We start from the raw sequence: 19531 nt of genomic DNA on the forward strand, positions 1-19531 counted from the left end.
AAACCCCTGCTTGAACTGAATAATAGTAACTGTGTTCTGATCTTGTATAGCTCTGAACTTTGTATAGAACTGACGCAGACTGGACAGCTCGCATTTTATGGCATTTTGACCCTCTTGTTTAATACCCTCCCATCTACATATATACAGTAGATATATCTGTATATATGTAGATATATTTGAACCCTGCATATATACAGTAGATATGTATGAACCCTGCAATAACACTTGGTGCATGTGATGACGCGGGTGTAGCCCATGAAAGCTTACGCCTGGGTAGGAAAACACTCTCTTATAACTCTTTTTCTGGGAATAAGCCCCATGGACCCAGGGTGCCCAGATGTCCTGTTTTTTTCCAGGACATGTCCTCTTTTTTTAGCCTCCTGTCCTGGAAAAGTTCTCCAATGCCCTCCTGTTCCCTGTGAATGGGCCACAGAGTGTTCGTGTAATTAAAAAATTATATGCGATATAGTTTTAAATTTAATAATAAGCACTGCTGTATAGTGTTTAAATGCAATTCATAGATTTGTTGGATGTCCCACATGTTGGGGTCACAGCATCTGGTCACCCTGCACTGTGTGCCAATGAAGGTTATTGGAGGGGCTCCATCTGGTCACCCTGCATGGAACGCAGTTGAGCTTCCGAACGTTGATACATCGAACCAGTACACTTTTCTGGCGCTAAGCCCCGCCCCGCCGCTTGTCCTTACGGCGCGCGCCACCCGCACGCGGGATGGGCTGCCTCGGTTGCTAGGCGACCAAGGCACGACATTGGTCGCCTCGGCGGCGGAGTTTACAGGCTGAAGGCGTGAGGGGACGGGCCCTTAGGCCCCGCCCACGTGGGGTAGTCAGGGACAAGCCGGTCCAGGTGTTGCAGTATAACATCTCCCTCGCGGCTGGCGATGGATTCTTTGGTTGCTATGACAACGGAGTTCTGGCAGAGCGTCTCCGGCCCGGGAGAGCAGCGGCTCCTGAAGATGCTGAGCTACGGGCTGGCGGGCTCCATGGTCCTGGCGACGGTGATCACCCGCTTCGTCGGCATTCCTTACGGGCGCTACTACTCAGCCGCCTTCGGCTTCGTCGTGCCCGCTCGCCTGGCCTGGCTGGTGCAAGAGTTGCCGGCCTTCCTGGTCCCTTTGCACCTTGCCCTTTGCAGTGGCGGGGCTCGCATGCACGCCTGGCCCAACCGGATCCTCCTGGGGCTCTTCCTCATTCACTACACTTACAGGTAGTGGGGCGCCTTCTGTGGCACCTGGAGGGCGGCTGGGCAGGCCCAAACGACTCCTCTGTTGCCTTCCAGGCTGCAGTCCTGGAATGCTTTCCAGTGCCACCAGAAACCACCTCTGGTAGCACTAGTTGAGAGACACCAGTTCATTTCCGGAGAATGAGCGCTGCTGAAAGAGGCCAGACAAGTTGGGCTAGAATCTGTGCCTCGCAACCAGTAGTACCAGTTCCACCAGTGGCACTTGAGGTGGTTTCTGGTGGTACTTGTGGGACCCCCCTGACATCTGCCACCCAGCAGCGAGACCAGGGACCTAATGCAACAAACATCAATAGGAGGCTCGGCTGGGTGTGGGCAGAGTTCCAAAGCATGCTCTAAAAAGCCCTCCTGAGCCTCTCACTGGTGTTTGTCACATCGCATCTGGCCTCTCAACTCAGAAGTAACTGGCGATCATGTCATCAACAGTTACTTCCAGTGGTACTTCCAATAGGTGGCCCATTCTAAGTGGTACAGTGGGGGACAAACGTTGAGAAACGCTGGGCTAGATTTTAAGGTGAGTGGGGGAGGCAGTTGGAGAAAAGGAATACAGATATTGCTGGTAAGCGTTATCTATTATTATTATTATTATTATTATTATTATTATTATTATTATTATTATTATTATTAACAACAGTTTTTATATACCGCTTTTCAACTAAAAGTTCACAAAGTGGTTTACAGAGAAAAATCAAATAACTAATGGCTTCCTGTCTCAAAAGGGCTCACAATATAAAAAGATGCAAATGAACACCAGCAGACAGCCACTAAAAAAGACACTGCTGTCCTACTATAGATAGACACACTATCTACTACACGGTTATCCCTTATCTATTAAAAGTGTGCTACGCCATCCTCACTGGCTGTTGGGTGCATTTTACAGCACAGTTCTATGCATGTTGATTAGGAAATCAGAAAAGGGTTATTCATGTTTAAATTCCTTTTAGCATTTCCAGTGTTTTGAAAGTAACTGCTTTCTTGTTGAAACTTGTTGCTTGTTGTTTTATACTTTCTTTCACCAACAGCCCAGTCCTATCCAACTTTTCAGCACTGATGCAGCTGTGCCAATAGGGCAAGTGCTGCATCCAGCTTCGGGCGGGGGGGAGGGGGGGAGCAGTTGTGAAGGCTGCCTCAAAGTAAGGGATGATCCCTTACCTCCAGAATGCATTGGTACTGGAAAGTTGGATAGGATTCGGTCCTGTGTTGTATGCTTTGTTAGTTTATTCATTTCTGCTAGATGCTGGCCTCTGATATACCCTTATAGCGCAATCTTATGCAGGTCTACTCAGAGATAAGAGTCATTGTATTCAGTGGTGTTTGCTTTCAGGGTAGTCTGTATAGGATTGCAGCCCTAGTCTAGGGATTTCTATCAGCTTCTAATGTTTAGCAAATACAATTCTGAACACCATAATTAGAGAGAAAATAGCAATTCTTTAACTCACTTCCCTTCTAACAATATTAACATCTTGGGCGTTTTCACAACTAACAGCTGCCAAACTTCCTCTGTAAGATCAATTTTAGGGTACAAAGTCCTTTTTGTGATATAAACAAGCTTATGACCAAATCCTGTCTGTGACGTATGATGGCAGATCCCATGACTGCCATCATGACAGCCTCTTTGCTGGTGCACAGAGCACCACTACTGATGCAAGGCCTGGAAAGTCATGTGTGCTTGCTGGCAGTGGGGACAGATTGGGTTGGGACAGGATGGATCTCAGCTGCAACATTCACTGATTCCTAGTCGTCGTCCCCCATCCTGGGCCCAATATATTTCCTTCTGCCTAGTGGATCTACATCAGTAAAAATGCTGGTGTAGATCTGAGTAGGCCTATAGGGGATCACAGAGCAGCCAGAGAGGTAAGCTTTTCTTTAGGTACCACTTTCAGCCAGTCCCCTTACCTCTCTCCCATCCTATGGGCAGCCGCTGCATCAGCAACCCTGCACTGCGCAGGTTGCCCCAGGATACTCCTGGTTATAAAGCAGAATCTGATAGTTAATGATAGTGGCTGCTTAAGTTTAGAGAACAAAATCCATTACAAATGAGGTGCTGGCTCAAGTATTCTCTTGCTTCTTTCATGTACTCAGAACAGCAAGACCTCCTGTCTTTCCTTAACTAAGGGAAACTCTTTGTCTCTTCCCCCCACCCTCCTAATGCAGTAATCGTACAGCGATAACATAAGAAAACCTTGCCGGATCAGGCCAAAGGCCCACCTGGTGCAGCTTCTTGTTTCACATGGTGGCCCACAGTGATTTTCAGGAAGCATACAAACAGGATACAATCTCTTACTTATATCATTGCTCTTACTTATCCCATTGCTCAACTTCTTATTCAGGTTTGAGTGGAATGAGGAAGCTTGCTGATCAGGCTGCTTAATTTGTTCTCCCACAACTATCATTGGCTCTATTTAATGCTTTCTATTGCAGAAGCTTTGCCCAAAATAATCCATTCATTATGTCAAGGGCTGGTAACCAAAACAAATTTTTAAAAAATGGTATGTTCTTTGTCACAGTATCGCTAAATATCTTTAGCTATGCTACAGGTATCTTGACTCTTTCTCTGTCTTGCAATATGTGGGTAATGCTGGCTTGCCTAATATGTTTATAAGGATTACTGAACTACTGCACATGAAGTGCTTTGAAAGTTTAAAATGTGCTATATGCATGCTATGAACTCTTACTTCAATATCTCACTCTAGGAAGGTGAGTTCTTAAAATGGAATCTGGCATGTATCACAAAAGTAGTAGTTTTTAACATTAAAAAGTATACAGTAATTCAAAACTTATAGTACTAGAAGTTATTCCATATTAATGAAAAAATGGAATAATATTTCATAATTAGTAGTTTCATTATTGTATATTTCTGAACTAAACCAAAATCTTATATTTCATATTTGTTCTAGGGCATTAATCTTTCCTTTTTTAATTCGTGGAGGAAAACCAACGCCAGCTTCGCTTTTTTTGCTCGCTTTTCTGTTTTGTTCATTTAATGGGTATTTGCAGGGTCGGCCCTTGAGTAACTACACAGTATTTCCTGCATACTGGATAAAAGATGCACGTTTTGTTATTGGTGAGTAATATTACCAAGCATGTTAAAGTTTTCACATATTTATAACAATGGATTTGTACAACACATACCTTAATTAACAACTCTGAATAAGAACATAAGAACAGCCCCACTGGATCAGGCCATAGGCCCATCTAGTCCAGTTTCCTGTATCTCACAGCAGCCCACCAAATGCCCCAGGGAGCACACCTGATAACAAGAGACCGCATCCTGGCGCCCTCCCTTGCATCTGACTTAGCCCATTTCTAAAATCAGGAGGTTGCACATACGCATCATGGCTTGTAACCCGTAATGGATTTTTCCTCCAGAAACTTGTCCAATCCCCTTTTAAAGGCATCCAGGCCAGATGCTGTCACCACATCCTGTGGCAAGGAGTTCCACTGACCAACCACACACTAAGTAAAGAAATATTTTCCTTTGTCTGTCCTAACTCTCCCAACACTCAATTTTAGTGGATGTCCCCTGGTTCTGGTGTTATGAGAGAGTGTAAAGAGCATCTCTCTATCCACGTTTTCCTTCCCATGCATAATTTCGTATGTCTCAATCATGTCCCCCCTCAAGTGTACAATCATATCCCAGTATACACAGGGGTTCTTTTCTGGAACCGCCCACTGATACCGAAATCTGTGGATACTGGGGGCCAAATTTAAATACCTTTAAAAACAAAAAAAGCAGAGTCCTTACTTTTTGCTGCCAAACCATGCCTTTTCCAAGCTTGAGGAGTTTTTTTTTAATCACCAAAAAACTCCAAGTCATCCATTTCCAAGTCATCAACTGGCACTAGCCTTTCTACTTTCACAGTGTCTCCACCACCAGTGAAGTACCTTATGGCACTTTTGTGACACCCAGCACTAGTACTGCAAGCACAGCACCAGGGATGGATGGACAAAGGAATAGAATCAGGCTCTAAGTAGCCTAGGCCAGATTTAAATGAAGCTAGTTCCTTTATATTCACACCAACACAAGCCTGTAATAATAACATAGCTTATTGACAGAATAAAATTAAGGTTATATATTACTTGAAAGGTATTTCAGAGAATAAATATAGTATACAAATTGAATTATTCATTCAGTCTTGTCTGATCCTTGGCAAATATAGTATACACACAATATACTATATTTCAGCTCCGCTTTCACTTTTAGAAGGCTGGGGAGCCCTGCAGATGCTTGCGCAAGGCTCCCCACACCCCCAACAGGCTGCTACAGGGACTGTTGAGTACATCCCAGTCCCTGCAGTGCTCCTTAGCGACACAATCCTGGGGATCATGTCGCTACCTTCCCCCCAACCCTGCTGCCTCCCTCCCCTCCCCTGCAAGGACTTACTGCGGTCTTCAAACTCCCTGAGAATTTGAAAACCGCAGGCTTAAAGAATTTATGATACAGTGGGCAAGAAATGTTGGCCATGAGATATTAATGGATCAATGGGAAAGTTTGTGGGCCAAAAGATTGAAATTTACATTAAATGTAAATCTTTAAGAGAATTTTTACAAAATGATATATAGATGGTATATGACACCAGCTAAATTAGCAAAAATGTATGAAAATGTGCCTAATAGATGTTGGAAGTCTAAACAACAAGAAGGATCAGTTTATCATATGTGATACCATGTACCAAAGCAAAAAAAATTGGACTTTGATACACTAGCAAATGCAATTGGCATTCAAGGTAAATCTGCAAATGAAACCAGAAGTTTTTCTGTTGGGAATACTTGATGACTGGATCCAGAAATATTTTGAAACTATATTTTTTATATATGACAACTGCGGCAAAAATATTGTATGCTAAGTTTTGGAAGGTTCTCGAGATACCTCGAGAACCTTTAAAAACTTAGCATACAATACTTTTTGTGGTGTGCACTCCTTAGGATTAGGAGTGCACCTCTTCAACTGGTGGGTAAAGATACTGGATTTAGGGCCTAATCCTAAGGAGTGCACGCCACTGTCACAAACGTACTGTGAGGCACATTTGCAGGCCCTAGTGCTGGTACACCGCCAGTGCTAGACCAGTACTGGTGGAGCTCTGCTGCTCGACGGTCATGCAGACCGCCAAGCAGACCGCCGAGCAGTGGAGAGGTAGGCAGGGAGGAGGTGTTCCAGGGTGGGGGAAGGCAGGCAGAGGGTGGGGAGATGGCAGGGAGTTGGCATGCCAGAGGGAGGAAGCAGGGCAGGAGGGAGGCTGGACCGGTGGAGCTTCACTCCACTGGATCCAGAGCTTCCATGTTGCGCTGGCCACCTGACACGGAGGCTCTTCATTCTACACTGACTTTTGTGTCGCCATAGAATCGAGTAGCCCCATTGCAGTACTATTTGGTTTACCCAGGAGAAGGGGACGAAAGTCTCTTCTCCGGAGGAGGAGGCGACAGCTGCTTGGAGTGTGCAGGATGCAGCGGCAGCCATTTTCAGTGCCGCTACAGCCTCGCATACCAGGCAGCTCAGGATTGGGCTGTTAGCTGCAATGGATAAACTTACAATTTATCTTAAATAGAAGCCAGTAAAGACTTTTATGGACAGTTGAAAACAATTCCTGGACTTCATACATACAAAGTGCAAAATTAGTCTAATGCAGTGGTTCTCACACATTTAGCACCGGGACCCACTTTTTAGAATGAGAATCTGTCAGGACCCACCAGAAGTGATGTCATGACTGGAAGTGACATCATCAAGCAGGAAAATTTTTAACAATCCTAGGCTGCAATCCTACCCACACTTACCCAGGAGTAAGTCCCATTTACTATCATAGAATATATATAGTAGCTTGTTACAAGTTCAGATCTGTAACTTTTCCCCAAATGCAGTCACATACCATGGTAGCATCAAGTCTTTTATTAAAAATAAAATATTGATATGAATGAGGACCCACCTGAAATTGGCTCCTAACCTACCTAGTGGGTCCCTACCCACAGTTTGAGAAACACTGGTCTAATGAATAGCCGCCTTGGGTTCCTTTGGGGAGAAGGGTGGGGTATAAATAAAGTTATCATTATTATTATTATTATTATTATTATTATTATTATTATTATTATTATTATTATTATTATTGATTTTTTGAGTAGATAAATAATATAGGGCAGGAGGTCTGGCTCAGTTGGTAGAGCTGCTGCCTTGTATGCCTGAAGATCTGAGGCTGCCAGTTCGAAACAACCGGAAGTACCCCAGAACTGACGACACGCTGATATACTGATGAGCTGACCTTCGGTAGCAGAGAGGAGTTGCTGTCAAGTGGAGCGTGGGAGGCGAAGGGCCAGAGAGAGGCCAGACTGGGAAGGAATCTAGCTGGAACAAGGAGTTCTATGAAAGACTAGAACAGGGGTGTCCAAAGTTTTTGGCAGGAGGGCCACATCAGCTCTCTGACATTGTGTCAGGGGCCAGGGAAAAAAAGAATTAATTTACATTTAAAATTTGAATAAATTTACATAAGTTTACATAAATGAATATATTAAAGATGAACTTATATGAATGAATGAAGGTCTTGCAATAGCTCAAGGCCTATAAAAGGCCTTGCACAAAGCAAAGCTGGCCTTTCCTTTGCTGCCTACTGCATCACAGATGTGAAACAACAAACAGTGGAGGGAGCCCTCATCCCACAGCTCACACTAGAGGTCAAACAGTCGCCCTCATGCTGATAGCAGTTGCGTTGGGCCAGTGTGGGCTCCAACAAATCTCTGGAGGGCCAGAGGCTCATTGAAGACTGGGGGCTCCCTGAGGGCCGCATTGAGAGGCCTTGAGGGCCACAAGTGGCCCCAGGGCCGGGGTTTGGGCACCCCTGGGCTAGAACTATTCAATTGTAAAAATCCCTACAGGGATTTTAATTTGCCTGCCTATGTAAACCGCCTTGGATTAAAGCCTGTGGAGAAATCTGATGACCAAAAGAAAGGCAGTATATAAATACCTGTATAAATATAGAGATAAAATCTTTTGTAGAAAAGAAAATAATCAATAATTAAATAAATGGCACAGGGCCCAATCCTATCCAATTTTCCAGTGCTGGTGCAGCCATGCCAATGGGGCATGCAGTGCATCCTGTTGTGGAGGGACAGTCACAAAGGCCTCCTCAAGGTAAGGGAACATTTGTTCCGTTAGCTTGGGGCTGCATTACGGCAGCACCAGTGCTGGAAAGTTGGATAGGATTGGGCCCATAGAGAGGAATAGGAAAAATATATTTTTATTAGAATAATATGATAAAGTATTTTAGAAATAACCAATAGACTATTAGACTGATAGTATCACATCTTAGATACTTAATATGCTATAAAATTTTGTAGAAGAACGAAGTATATGAGATTTGGAACTCTGCACTTGCTACGTAACTTTTAATATCTGTATTTTAATTTCTTTTTTCTTTTGTTTGTGTTTCTTTTTTCTCTTATTTGTTTATATTTTAGATTTGTTAACTACGGTATTGTATGTTCAAGGTTATTTAAGTTTATGTTTGCTAAGTTTTGTTCTAAAATAAAATAAAATTATTTTAAAAAAAACAAAAAAGGGAACAGCTGCTAGGGCATAAATGCATGTTAACTCTTGTCTACTTATCGTTTTTTTCTTTAAAATGTATTATTTTCAAACTAACATTTTAATGTTATTTTCTAGGTACTGCAATGTGGCTAAGTGGCCTCCTGATTAACATCCAATCTGATGATATTTTGAGGAATCTCAGAAAACCAGGGGAGACAGGCTATAAAATACCAAGAGGTAAGTATATCATAGAAACCTACCACTACAAATATTTCGTAGGAATTTGCACTAAATTTGACTGTGAAAACATTTACCAGAACATAAGTCTTTGGATCACAGTTGGCTTATAAATTGCCATTCACAAAGTGGTTCAGCAAGGCCTGCGAATTTTTTCGTGTGATCACTAGATGTCCCTGACCATAAAGATCTTTTTCAAAACATATGCTGCATAATAAGAGACAATGTTCCTGTTTCTACAGAACTTTATTGGTTGATGAGAAATTGGTCAATTTTATTGATGCTAGAAATATTGAGGCTGTAGTCTTGTCCCCAGTTACATGTGCTCAAATCCCATTTATTTCCACAAGATTTAAATATGTGTTAAATACGTGCAAAGGAGCAGCCAGCAAACCCAGTCTGATGATTTTGGTTACTCCTGCAATACGGTTATTGCAATATGCATATTGCAATATGCAATCTTGCAATATTGCAAGATGGTTACTCCTGCAATATGGCTGCTATGCAATACTATTTTTATTAGTAATCCTTACTGCAAGTAAACCCAGACTAGTAAACCCGGTCTGATGATTTTGGTTACTCCTGCAATACGGTTATTGCAATATGCAATATGCATATTGCAATATGCAATCTTGCAATATTGCAAGATGGTTACTCCTGCAATACGGCTGCTATGCAATACTATTTTTATTAGTAATCCTTACTGCAAGTAAACCCAGACTAGTAAACCCAGTCTGATGATTTTGGTTACTCCTGCAATACGGTTATTGCAATATGCAATCTTCCAATATTGCAAGATGGTTACTCCTGCAATACGGCTGCTATGCAATACTATTTTTATTAGTAATCCTTACTGCAAGCAGAGGAAACAGTAGCCCCTTCCTCTCTGGCTCCACCAGTTCTAGCTCCGTAATTCAATGACGACATGAGCTTTATTAGAAATCTGAGAGGAAGGTTCAAGCTGTACTTCTGAAAGAGCAGTACAAATATCTTCTGACACCTCTACAGCCAATATTGCCAGAGGTCACTTTAATGAATTCATGATGGAAGTGAGATTTGAACTGGAGAAGTGATTTATAGCTCAGTCTACTGAGCTACTATAGCTTAGTCTATAGTGTAGCTATATACTACACTATACTAAAAAGGGATTGGACAGATTTATGGAGGAAAAGTACATCACTGGTTACAGGTGACACCAGGAGACAGTTACTTTGTTGCCTTGTGTGCTCCCAGAGGCACCTAGTGGGCCACTGTGAGATAGAGGAAGCTGGACTAGATGGGCACTTAACCTGATCCATCTGGGCTCAAACCTGCTTATTCTAGCTGAACTGATCATTCAGTTGCCATTAGCAAACATTCAGTCCAAGTTCTTGAGACATTAGTTCAAACATAAAGATGACAAAATAATAATAACTCAGTATTTATATACCACCTTTCTGGTCATCGGATTACTCCTCTGACTTTATTCAAGGCCGTTTACATAGGCAGTGTTGAGACTAGGGATGTTGCAATGATTGACTCCTTGTATATCAAGCCAACATTGGGCCACCACTGCATGATTGGTGGGTTGTGTTGAGGTTGCTGTCAATGCTGGCAGAGTTACCAGAAGGACTGTGCCAACATGGAGTTGCCAGGGCTCTTGTTTTTCCCCTCCCTTATGACAGATGTCGTACCAACGTTGGCACAGATTGACTACTATTCTACCATAAACTATTGAAAATTAATTGCTAAAATAATGGAACTATGTTTTGTTGTGTAGGAGGAATGTTTGAATATGTGACTGGAGCCAACTATTTTGGAGAGATTGTTGAATGGTTTGGATTTGCTCTTGCTTCCTGCACCTTGCAGAGCGCTGCTTTTGCTTTCAGCACACTTCTCATCTTAGGAAGGAGGGCACAACAACATCATGCGTAAGTTTTCAGAATTTTGAAACCATCTTTTTTGCATTTATATGATGATAGCTTTTAATACAAACATATGGGCTTGTTAGTAGTACATACCAGGGATGGGAACTTGAGTCAGGTGACTTGGACTCGAGTCATGAAAATGCACGTTTTTCGCTGACTCGTGAATCGCGCACATGGAAGACTAGGAAAAACACGTGAGTCAAGGATACCCTGACTCGGCACTCATCCCCACGTATGCAAACTTGAGTCTACCTGGGTGTGCTTGTTTACTGTTTTTGTTGCATGAAAACCTTGTGAGGCCACCATTGAGACTGAGCGAGCAGCAGGGAGGTTCCAGCCATGAGGCAGAGAAGGGTTAATGCGTACAAGCAGGAGGGGAAGGTGGGAGCAAGCTCTTTTGCCCATCTCTGATCGGAAGGAAGGAACCAATGATCATTGGACAAAGGAGGGGCGTTCTGATATTTTTGACTGAGGCAGGAAAAAAGGCAGAACCCAGGAACCTTATGATTGGCTGCAAAAACGCAGGGAGGAGAAGGAGGCAGGGGAGTGGGAGGGCATAGTTATCACTTTTCCACTGCATGGCATGGCTGCTCTGAGCTCCATGTTACTTGGGAGGAGGAACCCTCACTGAATGACTGGTGCAAATGGGACTACTTCTGAGTAGAGCTGCCAAGGATTGGGTTGTCCTAGTAAGCCTCGCAGCTACTGCACATGACTGTCCTCCCTCCTGCCGCTTTTCTGTCAGCTCTCCCTCAGTCCTTACCACCACCTCCTGCCCTGTTTACAAATAGGCAGGGACAGCAGGAGAGTGTTTAAAGAGAACTCCAATACACACCCCTCGGCAGCAGCCCCAATTTTTTCCACGGCGTGCTTTTTAAAGGGAGCAATTTGACTCAAGTCCTTTAGAATCATGAAAGGGTGACTTGGTGACTTGGAAAGTGCCCCTCTTATGATTCGTTTTCAAGTCGAGTCACAGGTGACACCAGTTTTGACTCAAGTCAAGCCATGCTGGGTTTTCCCATCCCTGGTAGGTGCATCTCATCTAAATGGTCTTTTCCCCTTCTTTTACAGGGATTAGAGATGTTTATTCTCCAGATTTGTAGAGGAAGGAAACAGGGAACTTAAATATTAGTATCAGTATGCCACTTCATTTTTAAAACAATGGTTATTGCCTTTTTACTCAAATTAGTTCTCATAAACACTGAAGTCCTTCAGGAGAGTTCTTACATAAACAATGGATACAGATAGTTCATCTGTGAGAAAATTTTTACATACTAGTTTTTTGTTTGTTTATCATAAAATTTAGCTTTCAAATGCTGCAGAAAAAGTCACAATATAAAAACCAGTTTCCTAACTTCTGGATAGTATTCTATAATTTCGGATTATTGAAAAATGAACAGTCAGTAAACTTGTACAGATGAAAATTCTCCAGTGGAGTACTTCTTGGCCAACACCAGGATAACACTGCTTTGCATATTCCACATTGCTGCATGGAGTCATGATACAGAAGAGAACTATTTTTATTTACCTTTGGGTTACTAACACTACAATCTTATATACATTTTCTAGGAGTGAATCCCACTGGTGGGACTTATTCCTGAGCAAATATGCATAGGATTTCCCTGTAAGCTATTTAGTTACATTTTACAATCAATTCTAATGTCTTCTCTGCTAGTGTAGTACTTTCTTATATATGCTGGTCCCTGCTTCAGGCTGGAATCCTAGGCATACTTTGAAGTTCTAACATGAATTTATGTTCTTTTTGCTCTCAAAGGCATTTAAAAATGCAAGCAATCAAATCTGATGGTCATGTTATTAAAATACTAACAAATAATGATGTTTGTATCTTTTATATGTATATTATTGTACAGTATTTCCTTGATAATAGTAGATGCTATACATTTTCTGAAATGAGACACACACAGATATTCATTTGTGTCTCTGAAGATTTAACAACATTCTTCAGCCTTGTCCTAAATATTTAAAAGATTTATTTTGTTTTCTTTATAAAAACTGAACCAAATGATGTAGTTCATTTTGTTTTCTTCTTCTTCAGATGGTATCTCAATAAGTTTGAGGACTATCCACGTTCCAGGAAAATCCTAATTCCATTTTTGTACTGAGCTCTAATGCATATTCTCTGCTGCTTCTGAACAACTGGTGCTATTACCAAAGAGAACAATGAACTTTTAGTAAACTTTGGCTAAATGGGTGATTTAGCTAAAAGGGCACTTTTATCAATGCCAATATTGTACTGGGTGCTGGAACATTGACATATGCAGTTACTGACCACTTATTTATGTTCTTATGTTTATGTTCTTATTTTAAGTTCTGCATTGAATAAAATTTTAGACTGAGAATGTAGCGAGTTAAAAAGCAAACTCCAATTAATGAGTTTGATATGAACCAATTCCATTTATTTACACAAACACAGACTCTCGCACATACACTGTAGATTGCAAGCTATGGAATAAATTATTTTTAAAAATTCACAAGACGTTTCCCTCAACTCTTTGCATGCTTTAACTTCCTCTCTTGAATGCCTAGCAAAGGAAAATAATGTTTCCAAAATACAGGCATAGCAAATATCTCCCTTCCACCTTTCCACAGTATCACAGGCAGCGAGCACAGTAGAAAATATAACAAAAACTAATATTTCAAGAACAATTTAACATCAGGATTGTAGGTATCATACTTCACCCTGCCCAAACAACGTAAATTTAACACAGCATAAAAAGGAAAGGGGAAGGGGCACTAAACATACATCTTGAATGAGAGTTCTTCAAAGCCCAAGTACCACAGGTGAAAAGGCCCTTTCTCCAGTGTCCAAGCACCTAATTTGATGCTGGCATCATTAGGACAGAGTCTCAGGTTACTGTCTCCACAAACAAGCAAGTTCATATGGGACCATGACAAAATGGTCTTCCAGAAGGTGACCACTATACAGCTATGCATTTCCTGAAGCCCAAATTATATATGAAATGAGAGATCAATGATTAGGAACTTCCACATTTAAAAATAAATAAAAAATAATTTTAAAAAAACCTAATTAGCAATCCCTGCTTAGAAGTTTAGGGCAGTAGTCTCTGGGAGAGCATGTTTAACTTTTTCCCAATATAAACCTCTTCTCTCCCTCTTCCCTCAGCCATTACAAAAAAGCAGAGAGATACAAATGGGGGGCTCTTAGATCGGTCACTACTTTCTAGAAGTATTTAATGATACATTAACTCCACACAGTAAATGAAATGATGACAAATGGTTGGAGGGGAATTAAGGCATAGAACTGTCCTGCCCCCTGCCTTCTCTATCACCAATGATACAGGCTTATATGCTGTGAAATCCAGTGTTATGCTGAACATTCAACCATGTTCTTTCCTACAAATTTGTGCCAGTATATTAGTTAGTACACTGTTACGGGGGCAGGACAGATCTATCTATGTAGGCATTGTCAGGGCTGGCCAAAGATTTCCTGACACGTCAGGCAGCGTGCCAAATGCTGTTCTCTTTATCTGATTATGTGCCAGCCTTTGCTCCTCCCACTCTCCAGTATTCTAGCTCAACACTCTTCTCCCATCCACATTCCGTCTTTCTCTCTGTCCCCCTCTTCTACTTTCCAATCTAGGGAGTGGAAGGAGAAGGAGCAGTTGAGACAAGTAGGCAGGCAGAGATGGACACTCCTCCTCAACCTAATGCTGCCTGGGGCAACTGCTTCAGTTGGCCTTATGGATGGGCCAGTCCTGGGTACCATGGAATAGTAGTGTTTTATTGGGAGGCCCTTAATGAGAAGGCCTGTAATGAAAGACAAGGGACCTCTTTTGTAGTTTCTACTATTTGATTTTTCTCTGTAAACTGCTTTGTGAACTTTTAGTTGAAAAGCGGTATATAAATACTGTTAATAATAATAATAATAATAATAATAATAATAATAATAAATAATATTGTGCATTTGAACCAAATGCTTGTTGCATTCTAGATGTACTTTTGGTTCAAAGGAAGCAAAAGTGATGCCTAGTGGACCTGGACAGCCTCTGTGAATTGACTTGGTACCTTTAAACATGCCTCAGAATTCTATGCAGTAGGCATGGCTTTCATAGCACACAAGTCAACATGGAAAACATACCCTGAAGGTAGAAAGTTTGAAACACACTGGTAGAACATTCATGTCATGGAATGATAACCCAAGTTGTGCTGGAACAGTGTAGGCAGGGAAAAGAGAGCAGTTATGGCAATGCACAATTATCCCGTGTGCACACAACAATACCTGCCTTATGGAGGAGCAGTCAGACTAATAATGGATCATATTTGGTGGTTACTTTTCATTAGAATCATTTTGGGAAGTGGGTGGTGTATAAAAGCACCAAAGTATTGAATGCTTTCCTCTTTGTAGCTGGCTTTGTAGAAGAGCTACCATCAAAATGACATGGAAATGGTCAAGGACGATTCCTATATGTGTCCTTTTTATCTCTGCTTTTTGGAAATACCAGTTGTTACAGCTTTTAGGTTTTGAACTCGAAGACTCAAATCTCTTCTTTTGATATGTTCTAAGACTGAAAGCAAACATCTGTGTATATTTTTGAAGATCTTTTAAAGTTCAGAGATAATGCCTTTTTAAAAAAAACAGTCTATTTTTTACTGTATTTGAATAGAAAGCTGATGTCTTGTCAAGAGAAAAAAGGACTGTATGAATTTGTGCTGATGCATCATTTAAATATTTGCTAGAAGTATTTAATGATAATACAATAAATTATGATTTCATACTTTGAACTAGCTCAGCACTGATTTGGTCTACCTACTTAAAGATAGATTAAGAGTATTTGTACAATACAGGAGGATGAGGGTTCAACTACAATCTTGTTTCTTTTTGAAAATGTATTTATGGATGAGAAATTCCCATGTGGCAATAGTGCTGAAGCTTCAATTAATATTTTGAAAGTCCTATAGAGTTGTAATTCAGCTATACTTCTGTGGTAATATATTGTGGTGCAATTACTAGAGATGGGCAGTCCAATCCTATCCTTAATGGCATCACAATGCAGCAGCACCAAATGGCTACCATTGCATCCAGTGGCACTGCTGAGGCCACCGTAAGTCTCCTTGGAGGAAGGGAACTTTTCTCCCCTTCCCCTGTGAAAAGCCCCAAGTCCTGCAATGGGGCTCCTCAAATCTGTGCCAGCTATTTTTGAGACTTGAGAGCCTCCATGTTAGGCTTTGCAGCCAATAGGATACAATGAAGCAGGGCTCTGGCGGTCCCACCCCCTTCCTCCCCCAGTTCCTCCCCCTGCCCTGCCTTCCCCCTGCCCCAGAATGCCCCCTCACCCCAACAGACCTTACCATCACCCGGAGCTCTTCCCTTGCTCTGGGCAGTATCCATTTGGCACTGGGTCGGCACTCCCTGCATGGAGGCTGCTGTAAATGTGCTGGCACTGAGGGCTTTGAGGATTGAGCACAGTCCTAACTAATGGCTGCCTACAGGGTACAGTGGCACTGCCACAGGCTCCACTGCATCTCCCAAGCAGCCAGAAACCACACAAAGACAGAGAGATAAATAAACATTTCTTTTACTTAAACTTACTCCAGTACCACATGAGTCTACTTGGACTTGTGCCAGCTTTTTAGTTCAATGGGGTTTACTCTTAGGAAAGCGTGTACAGGCGTGCCCTCTTATCCCTTCGGGTTCTGTTTCGGAACCCCACACCCGCCCCATGGATAGCTGAAACCATGGATGTGGGCGAACTCCCACCCAATGGTCACAGGGGGATCTACTCCCCTCCAGAGGCGAGGGGAGCTCTGCTGTCCTCACCTCTAGGGGGGGCTTCTGAGCTTAGCAGAGGCTGAGGAGGTTTGTCCCCAGCCTCTGCCCAGCTCAGACTGAGCTCAGTTATAGAAATAATGTGGCATCCAGTTTCCTGGAGAAACCTGAAGTGACATTTTAAATGCCTTATAAGGCTTTGGGAGGCCCAGGGAAACTCTGCTCCCCTCACTTCAAGAGGGGGCATGCACTGGGGGGGGCTGGTCCCAATCTGCAGATAACTGGGGGGCCCATATCCATGATATGGGGCCCCTGTATGGGATTGCAAGCTGAGACTCTTAAACACTACATGTAATTTTACTGGTAATTGTTACCTCCTCTGCCAGCTCCTTTTTAAACTAAAAACCAGAGGGAAGGGTGTTTACACAGAGACTTTTTGCAGGGCTGACCTTAGGGTGATTTGCCTGATGTCTCCATATTAGTCGCTGCACTTTGGGAGACCCTGCACTGGGACAGCAGGTGGATCACCTGCTGTCACAGCTGACATTATTGTGCCTGGGAGCGCATCGTGACAAGCAAAGTACCGGTTCGTCTGGGTCTGGCCACCTGTCCCTGCTTCTGAGCGGCCTGAAATAGAGGCCTCCCAGAAGCAGTTGGCAGTGGCTTTATCATGTCACTGCCAACAATTTTCCAGTGCCTTGCTTCACATGTGGCACCACAACTGTCTGGCTCACCATGGCTGTCTGGTAAGTGGGGGCCTGCAGAGGCCAGTGTGAGCTTCTTCGAATTGGGTCCCACCGCTCCTGGGAGGGCCCTGCTTGCTTGTTATCTTCCAGTGCATTGGGGCATTTTTAATCTCCTAATAGATGAAAAATATTTTAATATGATTTAAATGTTGGCTGCTAACATCATCCTTTTATCTTCTAGCTGTAATAGCTAGGGAAATTATAGTGTCTGCTTTCAAATTCTTTTGCCTTTATTAGGCACTGACTGCAGTAGTCAATTCTTAAAGTAGGACCCAGCACCCAATGCTACAATCCTATACACACTTGCCTGAACACGTCCCAGTGAATTCAGAAATAAACCCGTTTCAGATGGCACTGTAAATAGGATGTTTTAGGTTCTGCATAATCAACATCCTGTCTCAATAAGTGAACAGTCATAGTCCTTTAAGATAGCAATAACACTCAACACAGGAACCAAAAACTATGGCATTTATCACATTCCACACATTAACTTATTATAGTAAGTAGAGGTTATCAGATCTATGGATTAGCTAGAATAAATGCAATGCTATTTCTGAGATTAGTCACTATAAAGAACATACATTCCTTCTGTCCTGTTTGTAAATCCAGCTTTAAGCTATTTTGTAGTTGGGCACTGAGTATATGGCAAACCATATGCTGGATACCCAACTACACTGAATATTTAGTAGTAGTTATAAATAAGAAGAGCCTAACTTGAATACTCTACTGTTTCTTTTCCATACTTCTGCAATCCTTGTGTTGCAATGTTGACCCGCCTTATTCATTTAAATGTTTGGTACCATTTCAGGCAGTCTTAGGGCCCAATCCTATCCAATTTTCCAGTGCTGGTGCAGCCATGCCAATGGAGCACGCACTACATCTTGTGGTGGGGCAGCAATCACAGGGGCCTCCTTAAGATATGGGAACATTTGTTCCCTTACCTTGAGGCTACATTGCAGCTGCACTGGTGCTGGAAAATTAGATAGGATTGGGCCCTCAGTATCTCTTGGTACCATACTAAAATGAATGGTTTTCCTGATGTGGGTTAAAAAATGGAGAAGCATTGCCAATAATTTTGTTACTGGCAGTGGTGGTCCTGGCACTTTTCATGCCAAGAGCTGTCTCTATCTGCAGCTCCTAAACTCAGAAGTAATTGCGGTGATGTTATCACAATTACTTCTGCACCGCCTCTTCCTTTCTCCCTTTTAAAAAAAGGGAGGAGAAAGGAGACAGCCCAGGCAGGCTCCAATGGAGCCTTGTATGCTGCTAGAAGCGGCACCTGAGAGACAAGCACCATTTCTAGCACACATTTCCAGGAGGTGGGCACCACTTCTAGCAGCGTAGGAAAAACTTCAGTGGACTGGTGTCCATCTCCTGGAAGCAGCACTTGCCTCCTGGGCACCATTTCTAGCAACACAAAAAAGCCCCGATGGAGATTTTTGTGCTAGCAGTTGTGCAAAAGGCTCCATTGAACCTAGAAGCAGCACCTGCTTCCTCCGAAATCGGAGGAGGCGAGCTCCACTTCTTGTAAGCTATCTGAGGGCCATCCCCTTCTCCTCCCTTTTCTTTAAATGAGAACCACAGTCTGGAACCACACAGTCACTATTGGCATGGTTCCGGACTGCGCCAAAAATCTGGTGGCAGAGGGAGCAGGTCGCAGCACCACCCCCCAAGCCTGGCGCCTGGGGCATTTGCCCCCCAGTTATGCCACTGGTTACTAGTAGTGACCAATAGGTTGCTTTTCAAAACAAAATTTGTCAGGGACTCTGTTTTTAGAAGAAGCTTACCTTTCCAAAGTTTTAAAATAGGTCTCAAACAGAGGCTCAAATACATTTTTATTGCTCATTATATTCTTAGAAGAAATGCAGCCCAATTCCATGGAGTGGGCATTATCCAACACTGTATAGTGGGGCTTCCCACCAAACTAACAGCCCAATCTTATGCTGTCTGAGGTGCGGGGCTGCTGCGGCACCAAAATGGCTGCTGCATCATCCTAAGCACAGGGGATGGATATTTGTCCCTTTCCCCTGAGTAAGGGAAGCAGTCCTGCAATGGGGCTACTTGACTCTGTGTTGGCTATTTAGCGGGCGCAGAGCAAGGACACCTCATGTCAGGCTGTAAG

At 42.7% G+C, this 19531-nt stretch overlaps 1 protein-coding gene across 1 annotated transcript; it reads left to right on the top strand.

Moving 5' to 3' along the window:
* Window positions 1-853: 853 nt before the first annotated feature.
* Window positions 854-15909, top strand: SRD5A1 (steroid 5 alpha-reductase 1). The gene is made up of 5 exons (XM_066625012.1): window positions 854-1224; window positions 4155-4321; window positions 8906-9007; window positions 10767-10917; window positions 12971-15909. Exons 1-5 carry the CDS (start codon window positions 899-901, stop codon window positions 13035-13037), a joined length of 813 nt encoding a protein of 270 aa, XP_066481109.1. The 5' UTR covers window positions 854-898; the 3' UTR covers window positions 13038-15909.
* The last annotated feature ends 3622 nt before the right edge of the window (window positions 15910-19531 follow it).

This window comes from Tiliqua scincoides, chromosome 4 (assembly GCF_035046505.1).
Source record: "Tiliqua scincoides isolate rTilSci1 chromosome 4, rTilSci1.hap2, whole genome shotgun sequence".
In the NCBI taxonomy this organism is placed as follows: domain Eukaryota; kingdom Metazoa; phylum Chordata; class Lepidosauria; order Squamata; family Scincidae; genus Tiliqua; species Tiliqua scincoides.